This window comes from Ischnura elegans, chromosome 1, assembly GCF_921293095.1.
Source record: "Ischnura elegans chromosome 1, ioIscEleg1.1, whole genome shotgun sequence".
Taxonomy (NCBI): domain Eukaryota; kingdom Metazoa; phylum Arthropoda; class Insecta; order Odonata; family Coenagrionidae; genus Ischnura; species Ischnura elegans.
In genome coordinates, this window is record NC_060246.1 from 48,725,960 (window position 1) to 48,751,473 (window position 25,514).

At 37.3% G+C, this 25,514-nt stretch overlaps 1 protein-coding gene and 1 long non-coding RNA gene across 2 annotated transcripts; one reads left to right on the forward strand and one right to left on the reverse strand.

The window, feature by feature from the left end:
- Positions 1-4,733: 4,733 nt before the first annotated feature.
- On the reverse strand, positions 4,734-9,429 carry LOC124159533. The gene is made up of 7 exons (XR_006864971.1): positions 9,191-9,429; positions 8,986-9,090; positions 6,858-7,213; positions 5,903-5,998; positions 5,562-5,616; positions 5,337-5,474; positions 4,734-5,207 (listed from the first exon to the last, which is right to left on the reverse strand). It is a non-coding gene; the product is annotated as an uncharacterized LOC124159533 (long non-coding RNA).
- Positions 9,430-9,525: 96 nt separating this feature from the next.
- On the forward strand, positions 9,526-23,030 carry LOC124159529 (ribosome-recycling factor, mitochondrial). Its single transcript, XM_046535410.1, has 5 exons — positions 9,526-9,916; positions 10,024-10,161; positions 18,900-19,110; positions 21,316-21,472; positions 22,661-23,030. Exons 1-5 carry the CDS (start codon positions 9,661-9,663, stop codon positions 22,742-22,744), a joined length of 846 nt encoding a protein of 281 aa, XP_046391366.1. The 5' UTR covers positions 9,526-9,660; the 3' UTR covers positions 22,745-23,030.
- The last annotated feature ends 2,484 nt before the right edge of the window (positions 23,031-25,514 follow it).

Consider the following 25,514-nt stretch of genomic DNA (forward strand, 5'->3'; position numbering starts at 1 on the left):
TAGGAGTGCAGGGGAACGTAAGAAATGTAGTACATAAATTACTTCAGGGCCGAGAGGGTTTTGGCCATTCTGTTTATTTAGATAATTACTACAGCAGTGTGCTATTGTCTAGAGAACTTCTGGGAAAGGAAATATATTGCACAGGCACATAGCAGGTAAACAGAGCAGGGAATCCCAAGGAAATTGTGTCCCAAAAAATTAAGAAGGGTGAAATAGTAAAGCAGTGGAGTCATGATGGTATCTGCATCTTGAAATGGAGGGACAAACGGGACGTTTTGGTCATCACCTCCGAGTATGGGAGCCAGTTGCTTGAGGTCCCGAACAGAAAAGGAATAATGAAATTAAAACCGGAGGCGATAGTTATGTATAACAAATTTATGAGAGGCATTGATCACGGCGACCAAATGCTAGCATATTACCCCTGTGAACATAAATCTGTCAAGTGGTATAAGAAATTAGGAATACACATCTTTCAGTTGATCATTATAAATAGTTACTTATTGTATCAAAAATACAGTGGACACAAAAAAACAATGTACGAGTTCCGCAAAGAGCTGATACGATCCCTGGTAGGAGCACAAACAGGCCCTACCTCACGTCCATCCACACCGAAGCCCCCCAAATTTCATTTTCCCGCTTTCTTTCCTGCCGACGGGGGAATAGACGGAAACAAAAGCGATGCCGCGTTTGTCACACCAAAGGAGTCAGGAAGACCGTCACCACTTTCTGCCCAGATTGTCTGCATGAGCCCGGATTATGTCTTCGTCCCTGCTTCATTGAATATCATGGGAAGATGCCAGAGAAATAATGAATATGTATTTTTAAGTGTAATGAAAAAGTTACTCTTTATTTTGTATGCTATTCTTTGATAAGTGCTATATTTATTTTTACAACAATGTATTTTACTTTAAACTAAAATAAAACATTAAAAATGTATAATAGTAATGGTTTACTTTCAAAAAAGCATTGTATTGGTCATGCAGAGAAAGCTTACAGCAAATTGTTGGAATCAAAAAATTGAAGGAAAATGCGTATTTTTCTTCATCGGCTTATATTGCTTCCTAGCTAAGGCTTCCTCGGAGTATTACTTTGGAAGGACCTAGCCAATCGGGTTCTCTACTGTGTATTGCCAAATGTGCCAGAAAAAATGTAAGTTTGCTGTAGAGAGCCCAATAGACCACTGCCCGGACCATTGCAGTGTATATCCAGTACTTATTATTATTTAATGTTAGCAACTAAAATTGAAATGAACTTTAGAATAAGAAGGGGTTTGTTGCAATTTGAAAAATAGAATTTGCGGGTATTGGTGTATTGCCGGTTGCATACGTACATTGTTTCGCCATGGCGGACGACATCTTAAGATGTCACGAAAAAAAAGAACTTTAGATATCAAGGTAATCATTATAAACCGAAATCTATTGGAAATTAAAATAAAAAAATTCCGTCACCCGGAACACCCAAGATTTTGTCAGCCGCATGGAATGTGTTAAGTAAGCCGCAATGATGTTCACGCAGTACATCTTCAGATACGCTACATGAAATGACGGAAAATGATAACAACCAGCAGCATAGAATAAAACAGTCAAAACTGTATCCTATGGAATTTAAAATAGTCAAGAAATTTTCTTCTAGTTTTGGAAATTGTTTCAATACAGGATGACCACTAATATAAACAATTTTGCAAATTTGATTTCAATTAAATTTGGAAATTATGAACCACATATGCTTTTTATAACAAATAATAATGCTGAACTTTATTCTTTCATAGGCTGTTTGAGCCATATTCACACATTGCATGGCTGGAAATCCTGCCTCCCTGAATGATGCTGGAACACAAAAACACTCTCGAATAAACATTATTTGAGCAATCCCAATTTATGCTTCTCACATAATTGCCGATTCTGCCTATGGAATTCATGAACACCTAATGACACCCTTCTGAGATAATGGCCACGTGACAATTAGAAAAAAAATACAACAAAAAAATTGTCTGCAGCAAGGCAAGTGATAGAATGTGCATTTGAGCTTCTCAAAGGTCAATTTTGGATTCTTATTAATAAGAAATAATTTGCCTTTAGTAAACATGGATAAAATACCAGTCTTCATCTGGCATGGTGAATACAACATAATATCTGCATGGAAAAAAGAGATGAACTGCCAGAGGAGGATATTGCTGGCTCAGATCCAGAAAGAGTGCCCATTAGGGTGGTGTGAAAAAACTCAAGTTACAAATTTCATGTCGCTATAGGACGGAAAAGTTGCGATACGTCAGTACAAGAATAACAAAAAAAGAATTATTAAAATTGGACGTCATCTTCTGATCCCGCATAGCACCTGAATAAAATGACAAAAGTATTTTTTTTGTAAAAAAATTAAAATCTTTTAACGCTATAGCAAAAAATGATTACAAATAGTAAAGGTTATTATCAATATACACATATTCATGTTTTTAAATAGTATTTCCAATCGTACAATATCATTAAAAATGTATAAATTTTGCAATTTACCTAATTTTCAGAGTTGTGTATAATTACATAAGATAATATTTTGGTCTAAAATAAATGTTTGATTATGCATCTCTTCCTTTTTTTAGATATGATTTACATAATAATATTTAAACAATTCGGAACTCACCCCGGAGAGGTAGCTGCACTTTGAGTTCCACCTACACCCTCCATCCATCCAACCAGGGAGAGTTAATGCTATTTACAATATTTACATGTTTTATCCTTCTTTTAAATTTTAGTTTTTGAACATTACTTTGTGCAGCGATTTGGTGGTGAAATCTGGCATAATGGACCTTAATTTGAATATAGTCCTAATAAAGCCACCTCTGAATTGATAAACACAACGCTTAAGGGATGCCTCCATTACCAATTTCACACACAGCTCCACTGCTTGTGTATGATATGGGAAGTTTTTCCCAATCTTGTTTATCACCTGATTCAATGAAGGATGCTATTTCTTCATTGGTAATTCTCTGAAGAAGAGGTGGAGTAGATAGTTTGACAACATTCCAGTCAATCAATTCTATACATGTAGTCAGTTACTTCGAAGTTCATGGTAGGAGTAATAAAGTTTACAATAGGTTTGCTTTTTGGTTAAGTCTGTCTGGCCTTTAATACTCTTTTTAGCCCTAGCTCTCTAATGTGCCTTCTGTAATCAAAAACCATTGCATTGATATGTTCTCTGGGTGATCAAAGCTAAAGTTCCGTTCAATAACAGGGAAAATTACTTTCTTTTAATATTCAGTCAAGTATCGAGAGGTTACTATTGCTCTGTTCACACGAACAGGCCCCAGTGATACATTTTATTTCAAACCAAACAAGAATGTAAGATTTAAAATAAAAGTAACCATGTCTTCAAAAGCATCTGAGGGGTTTTCGGTACTTACGTAAAGTTGGAGAATTCGATTAGCATAGTTAAGCCATCTAGATGTGAAATTGGTCCAGGATCATGGTTTGCTAAGTCATTTGGAAAGTCACCGCTGGTTACTGCTTGACTAATGCCTATAAGGTATCTTTGGTCCTTGCTCAAAATTTATCTATACACTTAATTCACATTCAATTGTTTGGAAATGCAGTGTTGGAAGCTTTCAAATACCAATCAGATAAGTCCGATTGGCCCACTACATGATTTTTGGCCTCTTGTTTCACCATCTAAATATGTACTGAAATAGATGACAGGAAAGGAATTCAATGAAATGAAGTAAACAAACTGCCTACTGCAGCGGACGTCCAATGTGTTCTTCAAGCTTTCTAACAGTGCCACCTTTCCATCCAATTGGTGTTGGTGCCATCACAGCAAACTAACTCTAAGTACTCTAATGATACTCCTTGATCAGAGAAATAAGATAATATGGAGGCCACAATGTCTTTAACAGACCCTTAGCTTAGGGAAACATGACTCACATACACAAAAGCCAGTTCTTTTATTAGAGAATAGTGTTCCTCTTTAACCGTCCAACAGTACTCCTTCGATTCAATCATTTATATTACTATGGTATTGTCTATCCTTCCGTAAAAGTATAACCAGTGTAGTTCACCTAAATCTAGATGTATTTGCTGTAAATCACTTATAGTAATTCTCTTTTCCCTTCTAATTTTACAATGGTCAATGGACTTAGAAGTATATCAGTTATAACACCAATGTCTACAAGTACACTTTATGCTATAGCAGAAGCTGGACGGTCACAATTGCCACCCCGTATTGATCACAATGCAAAGCTGTAGTTTGTAATTTTACCCTCATTTGCCATGTTGATTATTTTTATGTATTAGGCATGTAATCTTCCTAGTCAACAAATTGCTCCTTGATTGTTGAACTTTGCGCTGCGTCATTTAAAACCTCAACATATTCACTTTCGGTTTCAACAGGGTCAACATGCTGCCTCTTTAAAGTCCAATTTTGCCTTTCAAGCCTAGTGATCAGTTTTATTGCCATTTTTTATCTACAGGGCTAATTAATACTTCACTAAAATTTGCCGTAAGTAATTATATCACAACTCTGAAAAATTGGCTAAATTGCAAAATTTATACATTTTTAATGATCATGTGCAATCGGAAATAACAGATTAAAACCATGAATTTGTATGTATTAATAATAACCCATATTATTTGCAATCATTTTTGCTATAGCATTAAAAGATTTTCATTTTATTTTTTTACAAAGAAAAAATTTTTTTTTCCATTTCTGTCATTTTTTTTTCAGGTACTTTGCGGCATTGGAAGATGAAGTCCAATTTTAATAATTCTTTTTTTGTTTTTCTTGTACAAACATATCTCAACTTTTCCGTGCTGTTGCGACTTGGAATTTGTAACTTGAGTTTTTTTCTCACCACTCTAGTGCCCATCAATATCAACGATGACCTGATTAGGGAGCAAGGAAAAATCAAAAGAGAAAGACTAAAGAATGAACTTGCATAATTTCAATAATTTGGAATGCTGTTAAAAAAAAACTCAATGCTTAGAAAAATAGAGATTCAATTATTTCCCTCCAAAATTTTTTTCAACAACTCTATAGACTCCCTCTGTAATTATAATTTTTCTTCATTACTTCTTCTCCTCATCCCATCTGATTTCCCTCTCTTTCTTAGTCTTCCTCATTTTCTCTCTCTTTATGTTCTTCTTTATCACTTTCTCTTTCTTTCTTAATATCTTTTATTAAGTTTTCGAAACTACTCTCCACCCTCCTCCTCTTTGGAACCGCTAGAGAAGAAGAAATAACCGGTTTACCATAGGGGAAAATAGTTTCAAAGCGTTTACTTCAAAATCCATTACACAACAGAGGTTAAAGTTCGCATATTTTTATTGTTGTAATTAAAATGCATTACTTACATAAAGTTTGAAATAGAAACTTAGGCGTAGCAGATGTTGATGGTTCCAGAGTTTTTGGTCGCTCAGGGCCGTTGCTTGTTGCAAATGCTGGTGGATTAACTCAGGTTTTCTTTGAAAAAATTTCATCCATTAACTACACTGAAAAAATGAAAATTGATGGATTAGCCTAATTCACCAATTGGTCACAATATCACTGAAACCAACCGTGAAACAATAAAAACCTACCTCATAGTAGAGCCATGCAATAGCACAGTTGCCTGTTTTCCCTTTTTCCTGCTTCCTTTAAATAGTAAAGTAGGTTTTTTTCACGCCACTTATTTTACTCTGGCACTGTTTACCAGAGGGTGATATCAATTCTTTTTCGGCGATACCTTTTGCTATTTCCTCCCAAATTTTTTAATGCTACAGATTATATTTAATAAATGTTATGTAGACCTCCATCACCAATTATTTCACCAGAGATTAAGCTTTATAACGCCTTGCATTTCTGTAATATCTTTTTTGATTAATGAACCAATAATGTTCATCTGTGATATTAACAAAGACATTTTTTTGAGGAGCATTACCTTCTTCCTCTTCACTTTCAGCAATTTCTTCATCCACAACTTGTGTAGTTCTCTTGTTAAGTTAGCCATCAACAAGACCTCTTAAGTAATTGGAACCTGACGAGAGAATTATTTTATGTTCACACTTTACTTAATTGACCCATAAGAAAAATATTTTGGATTTTTTATAGATGCTAAGTATTTTGAAAGACTTAAACCCTTTCACTGCAGCCCAATCTCCAAAAACCTACCCCTCACGTGCGACGAATGTTCTGAGCGCATGACAGGGAGGAAGAAAAGGTACGTTCACAGCAGTGTGAGGGTTAATAGTCTTAATTACATATTTTAGAATACTCACCATTTAAGGCCCAGTTGTATTTCTGTGGGTTCAATCGAAACGTGAAATCTTCATTTAAACAGTCGGCGTGTACATACATGTAAATCCATATTGTTACCCATGACTTCCTAACTTTCCTTCGCAAATGATTAGTTTATGTTTATTTATTGGAATGCTCAGCTAGCAACACATGAAATTTGCACTAATATATCGAACAATTTATCAACTCCAAAAAAAGCTCTTGCTCCAAACCCTTCACCTTCAGCAAGGAGCGTATGAAGTGGTCTTCATAGGAATATTACGCTAACTTAGGGGCGCCACTTCCAGTGCTTCAAAGTGGTTTGAAGCTTGAAACAAACCGAGCTGAAGAAATTTAGAGCACTTGAAGCGTGAAACGAACCACAGTCCTAGTCTATACCTGCCACATACTTATCCATCTTCCCTTTTAATACTAAAGCTACCCCTTCTTGACTTTCCTCCCCACCACAATATACACCCAATATGTATAACCCTATTCCCATCCAATTGTCCCCACCATCCGTCCACTGCATTTCCCATGATCCTAAGATATCTATCCTCCCTTTTGATATTTTCTAGTTTCCCCACCCTCAACATCATCCTCACATTCCACATGCTTACATTTATTGCTGCCTTCTTCCCATCCATCTCCTTAGTCTTCTTCTCTTCTTTCCTGATTGCCACTGCTGATGATAATATGTCTCTGCAAGGATTTTGCATGTTAACCACCCCAAGGACCTTGATGACCTTGCTGCCGTGAACAACACCCGCCATATGCAGATGGGTCCTGTTTGATGCATTTCCAAGGCTCATTTGGTTGTACTCCATGTTTTAAGGGAAGAGATAGTTGGTAGGTCTTCCCACTTCATTCCAACGGTGCTTTTCGCATTCTTCATTTTAGACTTCCTTTCATCTGGCACCTAACCCTTCCACCTATCTGGCATGGGCAGTGGCGTAGGGAGGTCTGGACCCCCCCACTGAAACATAAAAACACAATTTCCTTCATGAAAGAAAACAAAATATTGAAAAATCATGAATCTACAGAATATTTAATTAATATATGATGTTTTTTCAATTATGAAAAGTGTTTTCGTACCCTGTTTTTCAAACATGTTCTACCCTTGTTTTGGACCCCTCTGGATGAAATTCCTGGCTACCCTACTGGGCATGGGTGACCCTATCAGGAATAATTTAGAATTAATCCCGCCAGCGCAGGCCTAGGGGTCTTAGGAATCTTCAAACCTTTCCACCATGGCAAGGTTGTAGCCCAAGGGAATGGAGTATAGCACGCAATTATTTGCAATGGTTGTTATATAGCTATTCATTTAGAGCAGACAACAATCAACATCCGCACTATTATCTCTTTCCAATTCATAACCGGGAAATATCAACTTGTAATTTTTCCATTTTGTATGCTACTCACGTACAATAAAGATAGCCATTCAAGCATGTTCAGCGCATGAGTAATAGGGAAGTTTCCTTCATCAAAGAAAACGATAGGCATTGTTTGCGATTCGTTGCCCACCATTAGTGTATTCATAATACACAAATTATTTGGTTTTTGAAATACCGGTTTAGACGAATGGCAAGGGTCAAATTTTATCCTCATTTGAAAAAGGCCAGATTGGCGCCCATGCGATTCCGCTCCGCGTGACGTCACAGGGACCTAGTTTCTACACGAGAGGATAGGAGTTATACATCGTCTGAGGTTACCAATGCATGCATGAGGCACAGAGCTCAGGGAAACATGTCTTAATAATCACCTATTAAAACTGGCTAAGGTCGGAAAGTTTTCTTCGCTTGATAAGGTATTAATAAACCTTTTTTAAGCCATGCGCTACCAGACAGGAAGGTACTCAGCTATCCGCTAGCATCCTGCGTCCTATCAGCGCTCAGAGCCTCGATCAAGGTCACTTCACAAGGAGAGAGGGGGAACCAGAAATGCGGCGCACGGACTTTCCTACTTACGCGTCGCGTTTTTGCGCGCTTGAAATTTTTCACTTTTCATTTAATCGCGAAAAATAGATATCGTCATTTAAAAATCTAAAAGCGCGAAATACGTACTCCAGGAGTAATAATCTTTCGATTTAGGCAATAAAAAAATAATAGGAAACCACCCTATTGTACCATCCATGGTGATAAACACTTTTTGATACCAGAATGAAAACTACCTCAGAAGTTTTCCATGAAGATAATGATCCATAAAATACAACCGTTACTCCCATAACATGACCTATTAGCCTACTCCTCTAATAAACCAACCTTCCATACATCTCAAATAACCACAGTTAAACTAATATCAACATCTTGTACAAAACCAAACTTTCCTTCCTCAGTTCAAAATCCAAAGTCATCAAGTTGCGTTTTAGCTTAGGAATGGAGGAAAGGCATATCTGCTACTTTAAGGGCATAGTCCTCAGAATAAATAAAGTAACATCTATTGCTCACATAAATGCGTTATTTGTCCTGCTATGCACTGTTCCTGTAAAACCCAGGAACATTATGAGATACAAAATGAATGCTCTTAAGGCAGCTTCTGCATAGTATTTCTGAAGCTGATGGCTAAAACAAATAATATGTTCTATTTCTAATTCAGGCAACAGAAAAACGTAATGAAGCACAGTTCCCGAACAGGTAGAGAAATTGGCTACCATAAACCAAAGAGTCCCATGGGTTAAAATCTTGAATGCAGTTTTTAAAAATCCTTGTAATGAATGCCGATTGAATTCGAATAAATAGTCATGCTTACCTTCTATGCAAGAATTCGCATGCCCGTGATAGGCAGAGTGGCAAATGTTCAAGTTTGTCACATTTGGTCCTATTCCGCAAAACATAGATAAATGGAGTGTAGATACTGTACAAGAACCCATGAAATGGATGGACAATAGAAAACAATAATTACGATCTTATGAAAATATAATTAAACTATCTAACAAATTTCTACGTATACAGACCTATTTTGATGAAAAAAATATGTCTGTTGACGAAAGTACGCATATATTCCATGGCACACAGCACAATTACTGACTAACCGAATTCAGATGAAACCCGGAGTTTGAAACCAATATAACAGGAATAAGAAAGCGATTACTAATCGCATTCAATCTTATACTGACTCCTACAGTAAACGGTTCGCAATAGATCAGGGAAATATCATCGAATTTCCACCTTGATGTCTACAAATTTGACTTCACCGCGGGATATGCCTGCGTCAGAGCGGATGCTAACCACCTGGTGGCGACTATTGGAGCTACTTTAACATCAAGTGAGAAACGAAATGCAAATGGTATTTAATCGTTGATAAATGACAACAACCGGTGAAACGCGGTGAAGAAAAACGAAAAGTTGATGGTCCAAGACTTAAGTATACATTCGGTCGCATTGAATCGAAATAATAGCTACAACAAGGATCAATTAAATCACGATGAGTTCAAGAAACAAATTTCTCAGGCTTGCAAATATAGGTCTTCATCATTTGGAGTACTTGCAGGCCATTGAGAGGGTCCGATTATCAACCTATGCTCCTTTAAAATGTCTGTCTTCTCAGAAGAAGCCTTCTACGTCAATAATTTCTCCTGGTTTGCCGCTGAACAATGGTGATCGATTTGTTACTACTGGGCCGTGGAAAATATTCTTTCGAAGTTACGCTAAGGGCAAAGATAGGAAAAAGAGTGAAAAAGGTAACTTCCTTTGTGTGTATGGCATTAGTTACTAATGCTATAACCACAGAAAGTTCAATATTGGTCATCATTCTTATGTACCTTATGAAATATGCGATTGTTGGCAGGAAAGAAGGATGTACCCGTGAACGAAGCTGCCCTGAGTGAGCTAATAAATTTAGAAGGCTTAAAAAATCAAATGCAAAAATCTGTGGACACAATGAAAGATGAATACGTAAAAAACCTTTCATTAAGATCTACTACAGGTAAGTCTATTGTTATCCGTGTACAAACGCTGCCCCTTTAATTACAGACAGTGTGGTCTCAGTGCTACCGTGTATTATTATATTCTCCCCTTATCATTTGTTAGTTCAACTTTACCAATATGCCCTAATCCAGCGGTTCCCAAACTTTTTCTTTCTGCGACCCATTTTAGCCCATACGTTTTAGCCGCGACCCCTAAAAATGGTTGTCTAAGTTTAAGTACATAGTTCACTTTATTATTCGTATACATCTCGCGACCCCTCTCCGAACGGCCCGCGACCCCCAGTTTGGGAACCGCTGCCCTAATCTAATAAATATTTACCATCTCACTTTTTTCGTTACAATCCCAATGTCCCTATACTCCCAAAATGCTTCCACTACTTTAACCTTCGGCACTGCATGACTTTTCCAGTTATGTTTTAAATTTTTATGAGAAATTTAAACTGTGATTAAATGTATTGTTTTTACTTTCCTATTCCAGTTATTCATAACTCAGCGTTTGTGCCAACCTAAAATCTCTGAATGACTGTCTTTTAAACCACTTATTAGAAATTTCAATTCACTCATGTTCATCCTCTCTACTTGCATATTCAATATACTTTAAAATCTACCTCGAGGCTAAACTTAAAGCCACCAAGTGTATCCACCTGGTTGGGAATAGTGGGTTGACACGTAGGTATAGAGGTTTAGACGTGATTTAAGAGAATTATTTCATCAAATTAGTAGTCTTCGACAAAAAGAGAGGCATTCCATGGAGGTATGAGTCCATCCCTTGGTAAGGTAGGCCATCGATACTCAAAGCCTGTGAAATGCTATTATGTGGCACTAGGGATGAAGAAGTTGAAGATGTCAACTTAAGTATTACAGATGTAATCAAATGAGAGGGGAAGATCTTATTCTTTTAAGTGATGGAAATGCTGTCATGGGAGAAGGCTAAGATGGAAGAAAACTGGAGAATTTAGATCCCAACATCAAATTGAAAGGGATGATAAGTTCCTGGAATCCTGCATCAAATACAAATTAATGGTTACCAACATTCTGTTTAAGAATCGGATGTGAAGAAGATATACATGGAATGTGCCAGGTGAATAAAATGATTTCTACTAGACCATATTTTATTGAAGCAGAAGTCTAGGAACCAGGCAAAGGACTGCAAAAGCTACCTGGGGGCTGATATCAACAGCAATCATTATCTTGTGATGATGTAATGCCATCATAAATAAAAGAAAACAAGTAAGAGCATTTGGTAAGTAGGAAAACTATAGAAGCCAATCATCTGCATGAATATCAAGAAGCATTTGAGAGCAAAATAGGAGTAGAAAATAGTTAAAAAATGTAGGGCAGGCTTTCTACATGAGTATAAGAAACAAGATTTTATGCCAAGTAAGAAAAGCTAAAGAAAACTGGTTTAAGAATTATTGCAAAAATGTGCAAAATAACTTCACACTGGAGAAAGTGTTAGCTGCTTGTAGAATAGTGAGGAACCATTTAAAGAGAATTTAGATCCAATACCATTTGGTAGTAGGATGATATCTTCTGATTGAAAACATTGACCAAGTGAAGAGTTGAAAGATGAAATGTTTCCAAAAGTATGTAGACACCCATGAGCCCTACTTAATTGATGTGGTAGGGTCGGTAAAAACTTGGAGGGTTGGCACACGAGGTAGCCTGCATCTCTAACCAGTACACCCGCAATAGCCGACAAGGATGGATGCGGGGACAACCGGGCTAGCGAGACAGGAGTCAAACTACAGGCTCTAGCGGATAGAATGCACTGAGGAAACTCACGTCCACGCACAGGTTGGGCCGTCGGAGTGTTCTCTTGCGAGCTCCGTGGTGAGGATTTCCTCTTCAGATTCATATTTCGACTCACTGTGAACACGTAATGTGTAAGTAGCTGAGTAGGATTACTTCACAAGCATTTGTTGTACTGAAGTTATGGGGGAGATTCGAATCTGAGCAAATTGATTTTTTTTCATTTTGTGAAAGATTAATTGATTACATCAACATAATAGATACAGTTTACTCAAGAAAAAAATTAACACCAAATTTTTTTAGCCACTAATTTTTTTTAAATTAATGACTCAATCTTCGTTAACGCATTTATTCCTAAGCAGATTTATTTAAAGAGTGGAAATAAGCAGGGGAAGTGGCAGAGGTTGTATTTTATCCATGCGACTGTCAAATCTCCATTGAAAAAATGGATGATATCCATTCGGTCATAAATTTATAATTATTTATTGTTGTCCTATCAGGGTGGTCTGATCAGGTTCGTTGGTCAGCAATCTCCAAGGCTCCCGAGGTCCCCGAGGTTATAGGGTCCCCACAATGCTCGCATCAATCTTGAAGTGTATGTGAAAGGTGTAATAAAAAAACTTAGATTACTTGAACCAAAGTATTTTTAACAATTAGAAAAATTTAAGCTTTGTTTATTTGCTTTATTTACAGCATAATCAGCATAAAAAGTTTGTAAAAAAAATAAATTAAATAAAGGTTTTAGAGATAAAAGATAAAATGATGCTTTTTGAAAGGGTTATTCGAAAGTTATTACGGACTGTTTTTAGATTTCAGTGCGGTTTTAAGGGACAAATATACTAAACGAGCATGATGCGCCCGCTCTTTTCAATGCAGGTCCACTGAGGGATAGGCGCGTTTCTAATTTTAAAATATAGAAAAAAAAGGCAGGGTCTTATGTACAAATTTAATTGGAATGTTCATGTACAAATTGAGGTCAGAGGGCCTCTTTAACCCATTATTCCCCAGACTGCACATAGGGCTTTCACCTTCGGTTATTTCGTATTTTACGGTTTATTTTGGCCTGATTAAGATTAATTTTCAGAAAAAATTATTATATTCACCATAATATATGATTTACATAATGTTGCGTTTACGCAACGCTGGGAAAACTCCAGTAAATAAACACAAAAAAGAACTTTTCAAAACTTAAGTTGCATATTTTATTTTTCATTGTATTTTCTGTAATGTTGATGTAATTTTCAATAATATTCTGCTTGGAATTAAACGTAGCACTTTTAACAATATAAACTTATCTTTGATTTGCACACTCTAATTCTTCGCCGGGAATTATAAGTATGCCTGCGGGTGAAATGCATTATTCTCCCTTGACGGGCATGCTGGGGTATGCCATTTTTCCTAGGGTGTCCTGCATGTGGGCACCGATTTTTATGCCCAATGTCATCAGCAATTGTATTGGAAACGATTTCTTGCCTCAGTAAAATTTTATGATCTCGGATCGAAATTCTAACAATGGAATTGCTTTGCCCGTGACTTTGGTGTAAAATCACCACGGATTCACCACTGCACTATCAATCCCTTTTCGGATAGAGGTTTTTTGCCGTTAATTTGGGTACGGTAACATGCAACATAATTATCGAGTAAATCTACCCCTCCCATTCCCTGATTGTAATCGTTGATGGTATTTCTATTTTCATCGGAAACCTTCGTGCCATTTTGTCCTTACTATGGGTTCCATATTCCCGTAATTTGGAGCAACAGCGATGAGAGTTATCATGCCATCGCACTAAGAGAATATGCTTTGACCCGTCAGACGAACAGAAGAAATCCCCGTTAGGTTGTTTTTGTCAAATCTCTCGAAGACATGAGTGCGCAATTTTCCGTTCGATTTTCTCTTGCTGTTTGCATTGAAAAATAACAATTATCACTTAGAAGTTGCAAACAGATTGTAACTGGTGAAGAAATTATCAAAATACGCGGTATGAAATTTTGTAGACTAAAAAATTCAGCAAATTTAGAACAACCCTTTCTCCTAGTGAACTTAGAGATCCTAGAAATATCACTTTCAAGTTCCCCCTCTCCATATGGCAAAAATTGATAGAGCTGGAATTTTGGTATAATCTTTTGAGAAAAGGTCCGACTTTCAAAAATGTATCACTTTGTGTAGTTGAGAATTATTGGAGAGCTGTCGATATTTTTTTAAATTCATCAAACCGAATCCACGTCCACATTGCCTCACAATGCTACATTCATCTCCTCTTGGCTTGTCCAGTACAACTTAGTGCGCGGTAATATATGATACCCCGAAAACATTATGATTCCAAATATTTTTTTTAAATCTGCCTTACTCTGAGTAAATGAATGGTTATTTATCTCCTCAGCGTAGTTATTGGAGTAGCTCAAAATTAATTCAAGTAGTTTTCCACTGAGAAATAAGCGACAGATCTCAACTGGTGAGTGGCTTCCATACTGAGTAATAAGTGTTTCTATTACTTTTTTCACGCAGAAATTCGGGACTACTATGGAGGTAGATTCCAGTTTTTCACATTTAGATGAACCTGTTTGTTCTCTGCATCTTTTACCTGGGCGTGCGCGTTTACTGGACAGTTTTTCTTTAGATACTACTTGAGTAAACTGTGATTTGCCTTGCAGCACCGTCTGCAATCATTCATATTTGAAATACTAAGAAGATGCAATCCCCATTGCAGTTCCAAAATTTATAAAATATTACAAATCGCCTCTCCTGTTAATTTGTATTCTTAAGTTACCTTCTTGACGCTTCTTCTAAAGTATACGTCTGAGGCGTAGAAATAACGGGTAAAACTTTCTTCACTTTTATATCTGAATGAAACCCCTGGGTGAATTATTTTGCAAAACGCTGAGAAAAAGCTACTGCGGTATTATTGATATAATTACTGGATGAGAGATAAGATGCATTTCAGAGGACTATCACACTGATACGAACCCAACTGAAGCTAGATTATTAGCCATAAATCACCTAAGTGATAGAATAAAAAATAGGTAAGTCAGGATTACACGGAGAAAATTCCAAAGAGCGACTAGAGGAGCACTCCACCTTCCATCTCTGTAACTGATTGCATCTAAAGCTGAATTTAACGTCTACTATGTAATACTTCCAATGAACGACATGGGAATGACATTGCCCTGTATCGGTTCCACGTGTGCTCGCAACAGTTCGACTCAAGGAAGTACCAGAGTGTTCGATGTAAAATTCGTACAGATGGCCGTCCTGGAATTTTAAAAAGCCATTCACCCTTTACTTTGTAAACTCACAACCTGTGAGTCCCAAAAATGCAGCTAAACTGCCTCCAAAAGACTACGTTGTCGATTAAAAGCTATACCTACAAGTTTCGTTATGCTTTGAGAAAAGCCCTTTGGTTTACCAGAGAATTCCCATCGTTGCGTAAACGCAACATTATTTACAACAACCATATTTATACCAGTAACGACGAAATTCCGTAACAAAAATAAACATGTTGAATAAAGAAACTTAGAACTAAGATAAAACATTACCTCTAGTAAGATTACTCAATAAATCTCTCAATTTGTAGTACTTCAACGCATCGAAATAGACAAATTTCGAAGTAAAATAAAAGCTATTATTTTAATGAAAATTTTTACAAAATTAACTTAATAAGAACAAAAAGTTCTTTAGATATTCAAAAAAACCAAGAAAACATTATCCTGACGCAAAGGTTTTTTCTAATAATTACGATTCAATAATCTTGCGTTTACGCACCGCTGGGGATTAATGGGTTAAACACAGCATTGGAAGTAATTACACTACCCTCTGTAAAACGCACATGATGACTCATACTTGCGTATCAACAGGAGACTTGAATGTGGAATCAGCCGCATTTTGATAAAAGTTATTTAAAGAGTGCGAGATATTGTTGCAAATGAACAAATGTATCAGTTTGTGCACTGTTAACATCAGGAATATTTACCGGTTTTTGTTTTTTTTGTTTTTTTTTTATTATTTAAAAACCAATTTTAGGAAACAATAGCAATATTTAGGAAGTAAGATATGCCGTCGCATGTTCTCTGATAAATTCTGTGCATTTTGGTACCTCATTTCTAGAGTTGGGTTGCGTATAAGTTGAGAAAAAGGTATCTATACAGTAGAAATAATATAGAAGATAGATAATAGAACCATTGTGCCTAATTAAATTTTTAAGCTTTGAAATTCTCATTATTCTTAGTATTTTTATTTACCTAATTGCTATCTTTTATTAACTTTTATCTAAATTTTAAGAGCCAGATTAGCGTCAAAATCCATTTCTGAGCATGCGATTTCCCAAAATCTTCTGGGGGAGGATCCCTGAATCCCCCAATAAGGAGGGCCCAATCATGAGCCCCTGCCGAGGTCACACAATCACCCTGGGCTGCCCCATTGTCTGATTATTTAGGGTGAAAGATTTCATGTACCAATTTACTTCCACTTAATCCTTGGAGATATTTGTAGTTTGCACTCCCATTGGAAGGAAAGAGATGGTTCTTTTAATCACATACCTTCCCGCATTGGTGAACAAAGATTTTGTCGTGGAGACGTCCTTGGATGATCTCAGACATATTTTTCATGCTGATTCGGCTTAGATTCTTTCCATCACGTCTAGTTTCATTAGAACAGCTGAATGTATGTTTTTGCTTATACGAAAGTAGTCATTTATTTCATTTATAAATCATAATAGTATGCATTGGTAAAAATAAAAATTTCCTGTTATAACATGTTTCCTATGATGGCATGCCTTCCTATCCTGACAAAACATATAATTAAACTTGCAATAACCTATCGTTTTGTTTGATGCAATGCAATGCCACTCCAAATAAGTGTGTGACTGTCGGTGCATGAAGACGTATGTTTTTCATCTGAAGACGATTTGAGAATTTTGGTGCTTGCAGGAAATGTCAGCTTATTACATTGCAACCATTGTGAAGTCTCTTAGCCTAAACAGTGCATGAACTACCACAATGATTTTTGTTATGTGGGCAGTGTAATTATTTTCAAGGCTCAAAGGCGGAATATTACCTTTTTGAGACAGTGTTTTAGACTTTATTTTGACTGTCCGTTGGGTGACGTGGATAAAGGATCGGAGCCTTATGTGATATGTAGCAAGTGTGTAAGGCTTCTCAGTGGTTGGACTGATGGAACACGTCATATGAATTTTGCCGTCCTCATGATTCAGCAGGATCGTATTTCTGACTACTATTTTTGTTAAACAGAAATTTAAGGGAAACACCAAAGTCAAAACACATAGTATAAGATCCAAACAACCTAGAATCAGCCCCACATTTAAAAAATTTACCAGTGCTGGAACCACACAAAATGTTAATCTTAGCAAATATTCAGAAAGTATGTGGGAATGAAGGGTTTGAAAAGTTGAAAGACCCAATTTTCAGACCAATCATATCTGATAAACCTCATTTTATGATGCAAGAGGATTGAAGTGATCTATTGCGCAATTTAAATTTGTCTAAAAAGAAGAGTGAAATCTTAGGATCACAATTAAAGGGTTGGAATTTGCGAGATCCAAGTACAAAAATTTCTATGTATTGATCTCGCAATGACGAATTTAAATCTTTTTTTCTCATGAAAACAATCTTAAGTTTTGCAATGATGTTCTCTGTTATGGGTACTCTTAGTTTTGAATACAATACATCTGATTAGGATTTGTTCATTGATTCCTCTAACGTCAATTTAAAGGCTGTTTTCTAGCATAATGGAATTGAACTCCCCTCAAAATCATTAGCTCATGGAACTGACATGAAAGAATCTTACCAGAATACGCAGTAAATTTTTCACTAACAATAAGTAAAATTTATGGCAAAATTTAAAAGTAACTGCATTTTTACTAAGCTTACAGCTTGACTACACAAAATGTTGTTGCTTCTTCTGCAATTGGGATAGCAGAGATGGAAAAAATCATTACTTGAAAAAAGATTGGCTATAACGTAAAGCACTCGTTCCTGGATTTTTTCAAATTTTTCAATCAAAAATTTCCTTTTTCAACTTTTTTACGATCCTAAAAATATTACTTTGCCACCTCTATGTATTAAATTAGGACTTTTAAAAAATGATGTAAAAAATATGTGCAAAAATGGTGCAGATTTTACTTATTTGAAACAAATGTCCATAAAATCAGTGAGGATAAAAGAAGGATTTTTTAATGGGCCACACATTTTTTTCAAGAAGCCCAGAAGGATTCGGAATTTTGACAGCAAGGGTTAAACAAAAAATCTCGTGGAAGGCATTCAAAAATGCAGTTCAATGCAAATGATTTTCTAGGAAATATAATGGCTAAATATTATCACGATCTGGTGGTTAATATAATTAAATTGCACAAAAAATGGGCTGCTCTACGTATTCAAAACAAATCACTTAATCGGCTCACTCCTGAACTTTTTTCCTACAAAACTTGATGCCGTTAGTGATCAACACAATAAGTGTTGCCACCAGAATATTTTACAAATGCACGAAGGGCACCAAGAAAATTCAGCAACAAGTTATCAGATTACTGCGGGACACTGAAAAGAGATTCGTCAGAAGCAATATATGTGAGAAAATTCCAAGTAAGTACCCATATTTTCATTCACAATTTATTTACTAAAACTCCCTTGAATCCCCGTTGAATCCGATTGTCCTAAAAAAAATTTATGTGATAGAACATTCGGAATCAGCCCGAAAAATACCAGAGGATCACCCAAAAACATGACCAGAACAGAAAAAAATTATTTTTTGGTTGATCATTGTTATCGATTGAGTTGGGAACATTTCTCATGATCTAGGGCTATAATTCTGATTTCAACGACGAGTGTATCTGGCTATTTATTGAGCACTGTCCATATTATGAGTAGAGATTTTTATCAACGGAGATTTGACTGTCGCAAGGATAAAATACAACCTCTGCCACATCCCCTGCCTATTTCCACTCTTTGAATAAATCTGCTTTTTATATTTTTTCAGGTTCTTTTGAGACGTTAAGGGTAAAATTTGAAGGAACAGAGCACACACTGCAGGACTTGGCGCAAATAATTAGGAAAAACCCGAAAACGATTGTTGTCAATATGTCAGCATTTCCACAAGCAATTCCCTCTGTACTGGAAGCCATTTCAAAGTCTGGTATGAACCTTAACCCACAGCAAGATGGAACTACCCTCTATATCCCTGTGCCAAAGTAAGTATCTTCTGCTCTTTCTTTACTGTCAGATAAAATCATATATGCATGTGTCTATTATTGAATGGGAGTAAGGTAGCCTAGAGAACAAGAACATTGGGATGTTGATCTAAAGACCCTTAATTCTGGGTTTCAAATGTGGGTTTAGCGTTAGAAAACCCTCAAAAGAAAACTTCTCACTACGGAAGGTAGCATAAGGAAAGGAAGAAGCCCATTCATCCTAAATATATGAAATTTGCATGTGGCTTTATCTAGGGCAGGTTCTATCCTTTTATTTCCTTTAAACTTTCTCAGTGGCTATTTGAAATGTTCTGCTATCAATTAAAAAATATAAAAGGTAGTTTTTTCATACTTTTTCTTTTAAGGCATGTCAAAATTAGGGATATTTTCTACCAAATGCACTCCTCTTGTACACCATGATTGAATATCTCTGAGGGGAAAAATGAAGATTCATTCTACTTAGCATGCATAGTGGGTAATGGATGAAAATTTCATACCTGAATCATTGGTTACATCCACTGACTGAATTCAAGTTCAATCTTATGTACTTCCATGGTGTCAAATGTGTGCAAATGCCCAATGCTACAATGCTAGGAAACGGTGGATAAGGTAATTTGCGAATTGCATAGTATTTTTCAGTGGCACTTCATATAGATTAATTCTAATTCGGGCATCCTGGAACCATTCAATGGACGGTGTGGATACATAAATGAGACACTAATGTTATTCTCTTCTAAACACACGGCAGTGATTTTAGCAATCCACCAGGTTTTTTTTCCAAAACACAACCAATGAAGCCATTCATAATGAGATCACAATACTGTATGTTTTTATACCTGAATTTGCTATTGTCACTGCCTGTATGCATATGTGGTTTGCATAGCGAGCAATATGTATCCCATGTTTGTTAACAATCTATACATGACAGCTTTTGCTGGTTGTTCCCAGGGTCGGCTTAAGGCAAAATCCTTACCTGAACAAACTGCTGTTGTTTGGCCCCCCTACCAAACCTGTTGGTATGGAAAACCCTAATTAAACTGGGGGTTTGGGTGTAGGTGATTAAACAATCTACGGCCATTTAACAGTTGAAAGAAAATGAATTCCCCGAGGCGGTACTCTTTGCTGGGCAAAAAGGTGGGGGGAGGGGTGGAAAGTTGGAAGGATGACAGTGGGGTGTTGCACAAAATTAAGCTGAAACACAATGTTTCATATTTTTGTCTATTTCTTTGGTGTGAGTGGGTCACTGGCATAAGCGAAAGCTTCACAAACCTGAGTGTGTGTGTGATTGAGACCTACGCGGAAATTTGTTCATTAGAGCGAATCAACTAGGTGAGTGAGTGAGCTTGCACGATTGTTTGCTTCATGGTGTTTCAGCTAAATTTTTGTGTATCACCCCACTGTCATTCTTCCAACTTTCCACCCCCCCCCCCCCCCCCCCCCCCCACCTTTTTGCCCAGCAAAGAGTACGGCCTTGGGGAATTCATTTTCTTTCAACTGGGGGTTTGGGTGTTTGGTCACCCCAGGCAGTCACCTGGGTTATCCAGCCCTTTAGCCGGTCCTAGATATTCCATCTGAATGCTCTGCTCTAACAAAGAAAAAGCTGGTAAAAAATAAATTAACCTCATTTTTCCAGCAAAGTAATTCTTTGGGTACAGCTGAAATTGTGAACCTGTGATATCTCTCTCGTGACTGCTGTTATGTGCGAGAATGGCGACTTATATTTTTAAGATGCCTGTTATATACCTATCAAATGTTAATGAGCACCTTGGTGGACGTTAAGGTAGTTAGAATTGATTGTGTCTCTTAATTCATTTATTTTGAAGCGTTTAATTTCTCAGACATGAGACTTCTTTGCAATCCTCAAATTTTGAGTGGAAGGGGATTAGGTTAGTGTGGTGGCTAAGATGTTGGCTTCCCACCCAGTTAGTCCAGTTTTAAATCCTGGTGGTAGCAGAGATTTTTTTCTGACTGCCTGATCCTTACTTGTGTGCTTGGTGGAGGGCAATTCAACAGTGATACAATTTTTGTCGTTGGGGACATTAAGCTGTGGTCTCTTAGGCACATTCTCTAATAGCAGGCTAATGCCAATGTTCGATTCCTATCCACTATTCCCTTCTAACTCTTCAAAATGATCTCAGCTGTTGGTCACCTCCCCCCAAATACCTTATCATCATGTGATGAATAAAATTACTGTTTCCCTTCCAGGGTTACGAAGGAACACCGAGAAAATCTGTCTAAGAATGCTAAGTCCCTCTTCATCAAATGTAGAGATTCAATCAAGGATGTTCAGAATAAGTTCATGAAGAATTTGAAAAACAAAGATCATGTTTCTTCTGATGATGTATTTTCAGCTCAGCAACAGGTAAAGCTAAATGTACCATGACTCACTCCTCATATTTTATTTTTATCGACTTTCATGAAGTCGATCTATGAAGGAAAAATCATTTTTCAACCATTTCTAATCGGGATTGAATTGAAAAAATTGCATGATATTGTCCTGTTGCAGATTTCCAATTTTTCAGGCGATCAAAAATTGAAGGCAGTGATTTGAATTCCATTTTGTAATTTATACTGGTTATTGCTATTTCCCTTAGGCAGCAGAATATTGAAGTTAATTTTGTTTCAAATAACTTTCCTTGAAAATTGGCTTGAAAGTGTTCTCCACAAGCTTTTTACATTTGGACGAGCTTACAGATGGGAATGAGAGAATTAATTTCCTTCTCTATTTTAAGGCTATAAGGAATATAGACTTAGTGAAGTATGAATGATAACAAAATATTTGTGAGTGAAATTTTCTATAGATCCTCAACTCACACTTTTGCTTACAATATCAAAGAACCGATTTTTACCGCTGTGTATTCTGAAGTTCTTCAATCAAGCAATGAAAATAGAAAGATAACCTCACCAATACCGATTAAAGTCATAATCTTGATTAGGTTCCACAATTTTGTAATATTTAACTGCACATAATTACTACATACTTTGAACCAACATTTGCTCATAAGCATAAACAACCGCTTGTTGCTCATGTCAAAAAGAAAAAAACAAACCGAAATCACAAAGATAGTAAACAATCACCCAATTAGCTTTTTCACATGGAAGGGGGCAGTGGGTGGGAGATCACATAATCTGAGACATCTTGGTCTCATGTGCAGAAGCTCATGTGTTCCCCCCCCCCCTTTGTTTATATTTCCTCTTAGGATTATAATGTCCGTTGTCGGTGCATGTGTAATGTATATGGGGTAAGAGATTCTGAAAGTTGTACTACCAGGCTTATTTGAACCTTGGAATTTCCAACTACTGCCATAGTTGCGCATTGGCGGCTGTAGCAATGCTGGGCTACATATCTCTGTACAGATAAAAAAATCAGAATAACGCTTTGTTTGGTCCATAAAGAAGTCCTTAAGGAACATTTTAAATTGCTGGATTTATTGTATCCAATAAATATCAGACCCTATATTAGTTATCATTATTGTCAAGTATCGATATTAAAAAACCCTGTGAGCCTTGTCTCCCTTTACTAATATTATGTACAAACTCTTTTTTTCAGATATTAAGTCTCTCAAAGACTTATGTGTCTCAAGCAGAAAGCATAATGGAAGCTAAACAAAAAGAGCTACTTGGAAAAGACTGATTTTCATTTATGTTTCTATAGTTTTGCTTATCTTTTAAAAAAGCTGATGTTGTGCCCAGACTATCAGATCTTATAGTGTCTTCGCCTTAGTGTTAACAATCCAATTTTTTATACAATAAATAATGGATGATTAGCTCAAAACAGCAAGGCATCCAATTGAAGAAAATAAGGAAAAACTGGAGATAGCAAGGTGCTCTAGACCCAAGTGAGATGTGTTTTATGATCTCATCAAACAAGGATATTTTGAGGTGCAAAGAAGATTGAAATAAATTTAAATGCATGTTAATTTAAAATAACTTCCTATCACCATTTATCCCTATTCCTATGAAAATTTGCAAGCAACTCTTCTATTCCAAATCAGTGCTTGCAATTTCATAAGCATATAGACAACATTCCTTTCCCTTGGGCTACAACCTTGTTGCGGTGGAAAGGCTTGCACGTTCCTATGACCCCTAGAGCTGCACTGGCGGAATTAATTCTAAATTATTCTCGGTAGGGTCACCCATGCCAGATAGGTCGAAGGGTAGGAGCCAGACGAAAGGTAGTCCATGTGATGGTGTCACGTGAAAAACACTGTTGGAATGGAAGTGGGAAACCCTACCAACTATCTTTTCCCTGAAAACATGGAGTACAACCAAATGAGCCTCGGAATCTCATCGCCCGGGACCCGTCCGCAAAGGGCGGGTGTCAGGCACAGCAGCGAGGTCGGCAAGGTCCTTGGGGTCGTCAACATGCGAAATCCTTGCAGAGACTTATCATCATCAGCAGCAGCAGCAGCATCAATAAAGAGAGAAGAAAAGAAGACCAAGAAGATGGAGAAGAAGAAGTCGGCTATAAATGTAGGGATGTGGAATGTGAGGACTTTGATGAGGGCGGGGAAGTTAGAAAATATCAAAAGGGAAATGGATAAAGGGAGGATAGATATCTTAGGATTATGCGAGGTGAGGTGGCGGGATGGGGGAGACTATTGGAGTGATGGGTATAGGGTTATATATAGTGGTGGGGAGGAGAGCCAGCGAGGGGTAGCTTTAGTATTAAACGGGAAGATGGGTAACCATGTGGTAGGTATAGACCAGGTGAGCGATAGGATTCTGGTGGTAGAATTTGAGGCGCGGCCCACCAACCTTATGGTGGTTCAAGTTTACATGACCACTAGCAATCATAGGGAGGAAGAAGTTGATGAGGTGTATGAATAGCTCGAGGAAATAATTAGAGACACACCGGGTAAAAAAATCTGGTAGTGATGGGGGACTGGAACGCGTCAGTTGGGGAAGGGAGGGATGGAAACGAAATAGGAGAATTTGGATTAGGAATTCAGAACGACAGGGGTGAGAAAGCAGCAGAATTTTGCAAGAGAAACAAGTTATTCATCTCAAATACGTTGTTCAATCATCATAAAGGGCGAAGGTACACATGGAAAAGTCCAGGGGATGTAGGGAGATATCAAATAGACTACATGATGGTAAGACAGAGGTTTAGGAATAGTGTGAAAAACTCTCGCAGCTTCCCAGCAGCAGATGCGGATTCAGACCACAACCTAGTATGTACTTATGAAATGCAACGTAAGATTCAAAAGACTCATGAAAGGCAGGAGGGTGAGGAAATGGAATGTAGAAGCACTGAAGGGGAGTGCGAGGAGAGAATATCAGGAACTAGTGGACATTAGTATACGGGAGATTGAAGGTACGAATACTGTTGAGGAAAAATGGGATAATATTAAAACTGGAATAGCCAATGTGGCGGAGAAGTCAATTGGCTGACAGCAGGAGGATAAAGAAGCCTTGGGTTACGGAGGCAATGGTAAAAGAAATGGAGGAGAGAAGGAAGTGGAAGAACGTGGACACAGAGCAGGGAAAAAGAATGTATAGGGAAGTAATTAATCGATCACAAAGTGAAACTAAGAGGGCAAGGGAGGCTTGGTGCGAAAGACAGTGTGAGGAAATGGAAAAGTTCTAGAAGGATGGAGATGTAGGTGCGTTGTATGCCAAAGTTAAGTCGCTATCGGGCGGCAAGAGAGGACAAGCCATGTCTAAAATTAAGGCTAAAGGTGGGAGGATGCAAACCGAACGGGAAGAGGTACAGAGGAGATGGAAGGAATACGTGGAGGATCTGTATGACGGAAGAAACAGGCCGGAGAGATTGAGTTTAGAGGAGGAAAGTCTTGAGGAGGAGGAGGATATTCTTGGGCCGGGGATATTAGATTCGGAAATAGGGAGAGCACTTCGTGATATGAAGGCTAGGAAAGCAGTAGGCGTGGACAATATCCCGTGTGAGCTTCTAAAGAATCTAGGGAAGGATAGTAAGAGAAGGTTTTTCGAACTAGTTCGCAGCATCTATGAGGAGGGGTGTTGGCCGGAAGATTTCGTGAAGACGCTTCTAATTCCGCTTCCGAAAAAGAAGAAAGCTGTGGAATGCGGAGATTATAAAACTATCAGCCTAATATCGCATGTGGCGAAAGTGGCATCACATGGGTGCCAATCTGGCCTTTTTCAAATGCAGTTAAAATTGACCATTGCCATTTGTCTAAACTGGGATTTCTAAAACCAAATAATTTGTATATTATGGTTACACTAATGGTGGGTAGCGAATCGCAATCAATGCCTTTCATTTTCTTTGATGAAGGAAACTACACTATTGGTAGTGCATTCTTACCTTAGTGCTCGGGGGAATTGCTTTCATTAATTAATTAGTATAAATTAATTATAAACCTGCAGTGATTAGGATGTATCTCTAATATAATTTCTTAGTCATGAAGAGTATAATTTCTTAG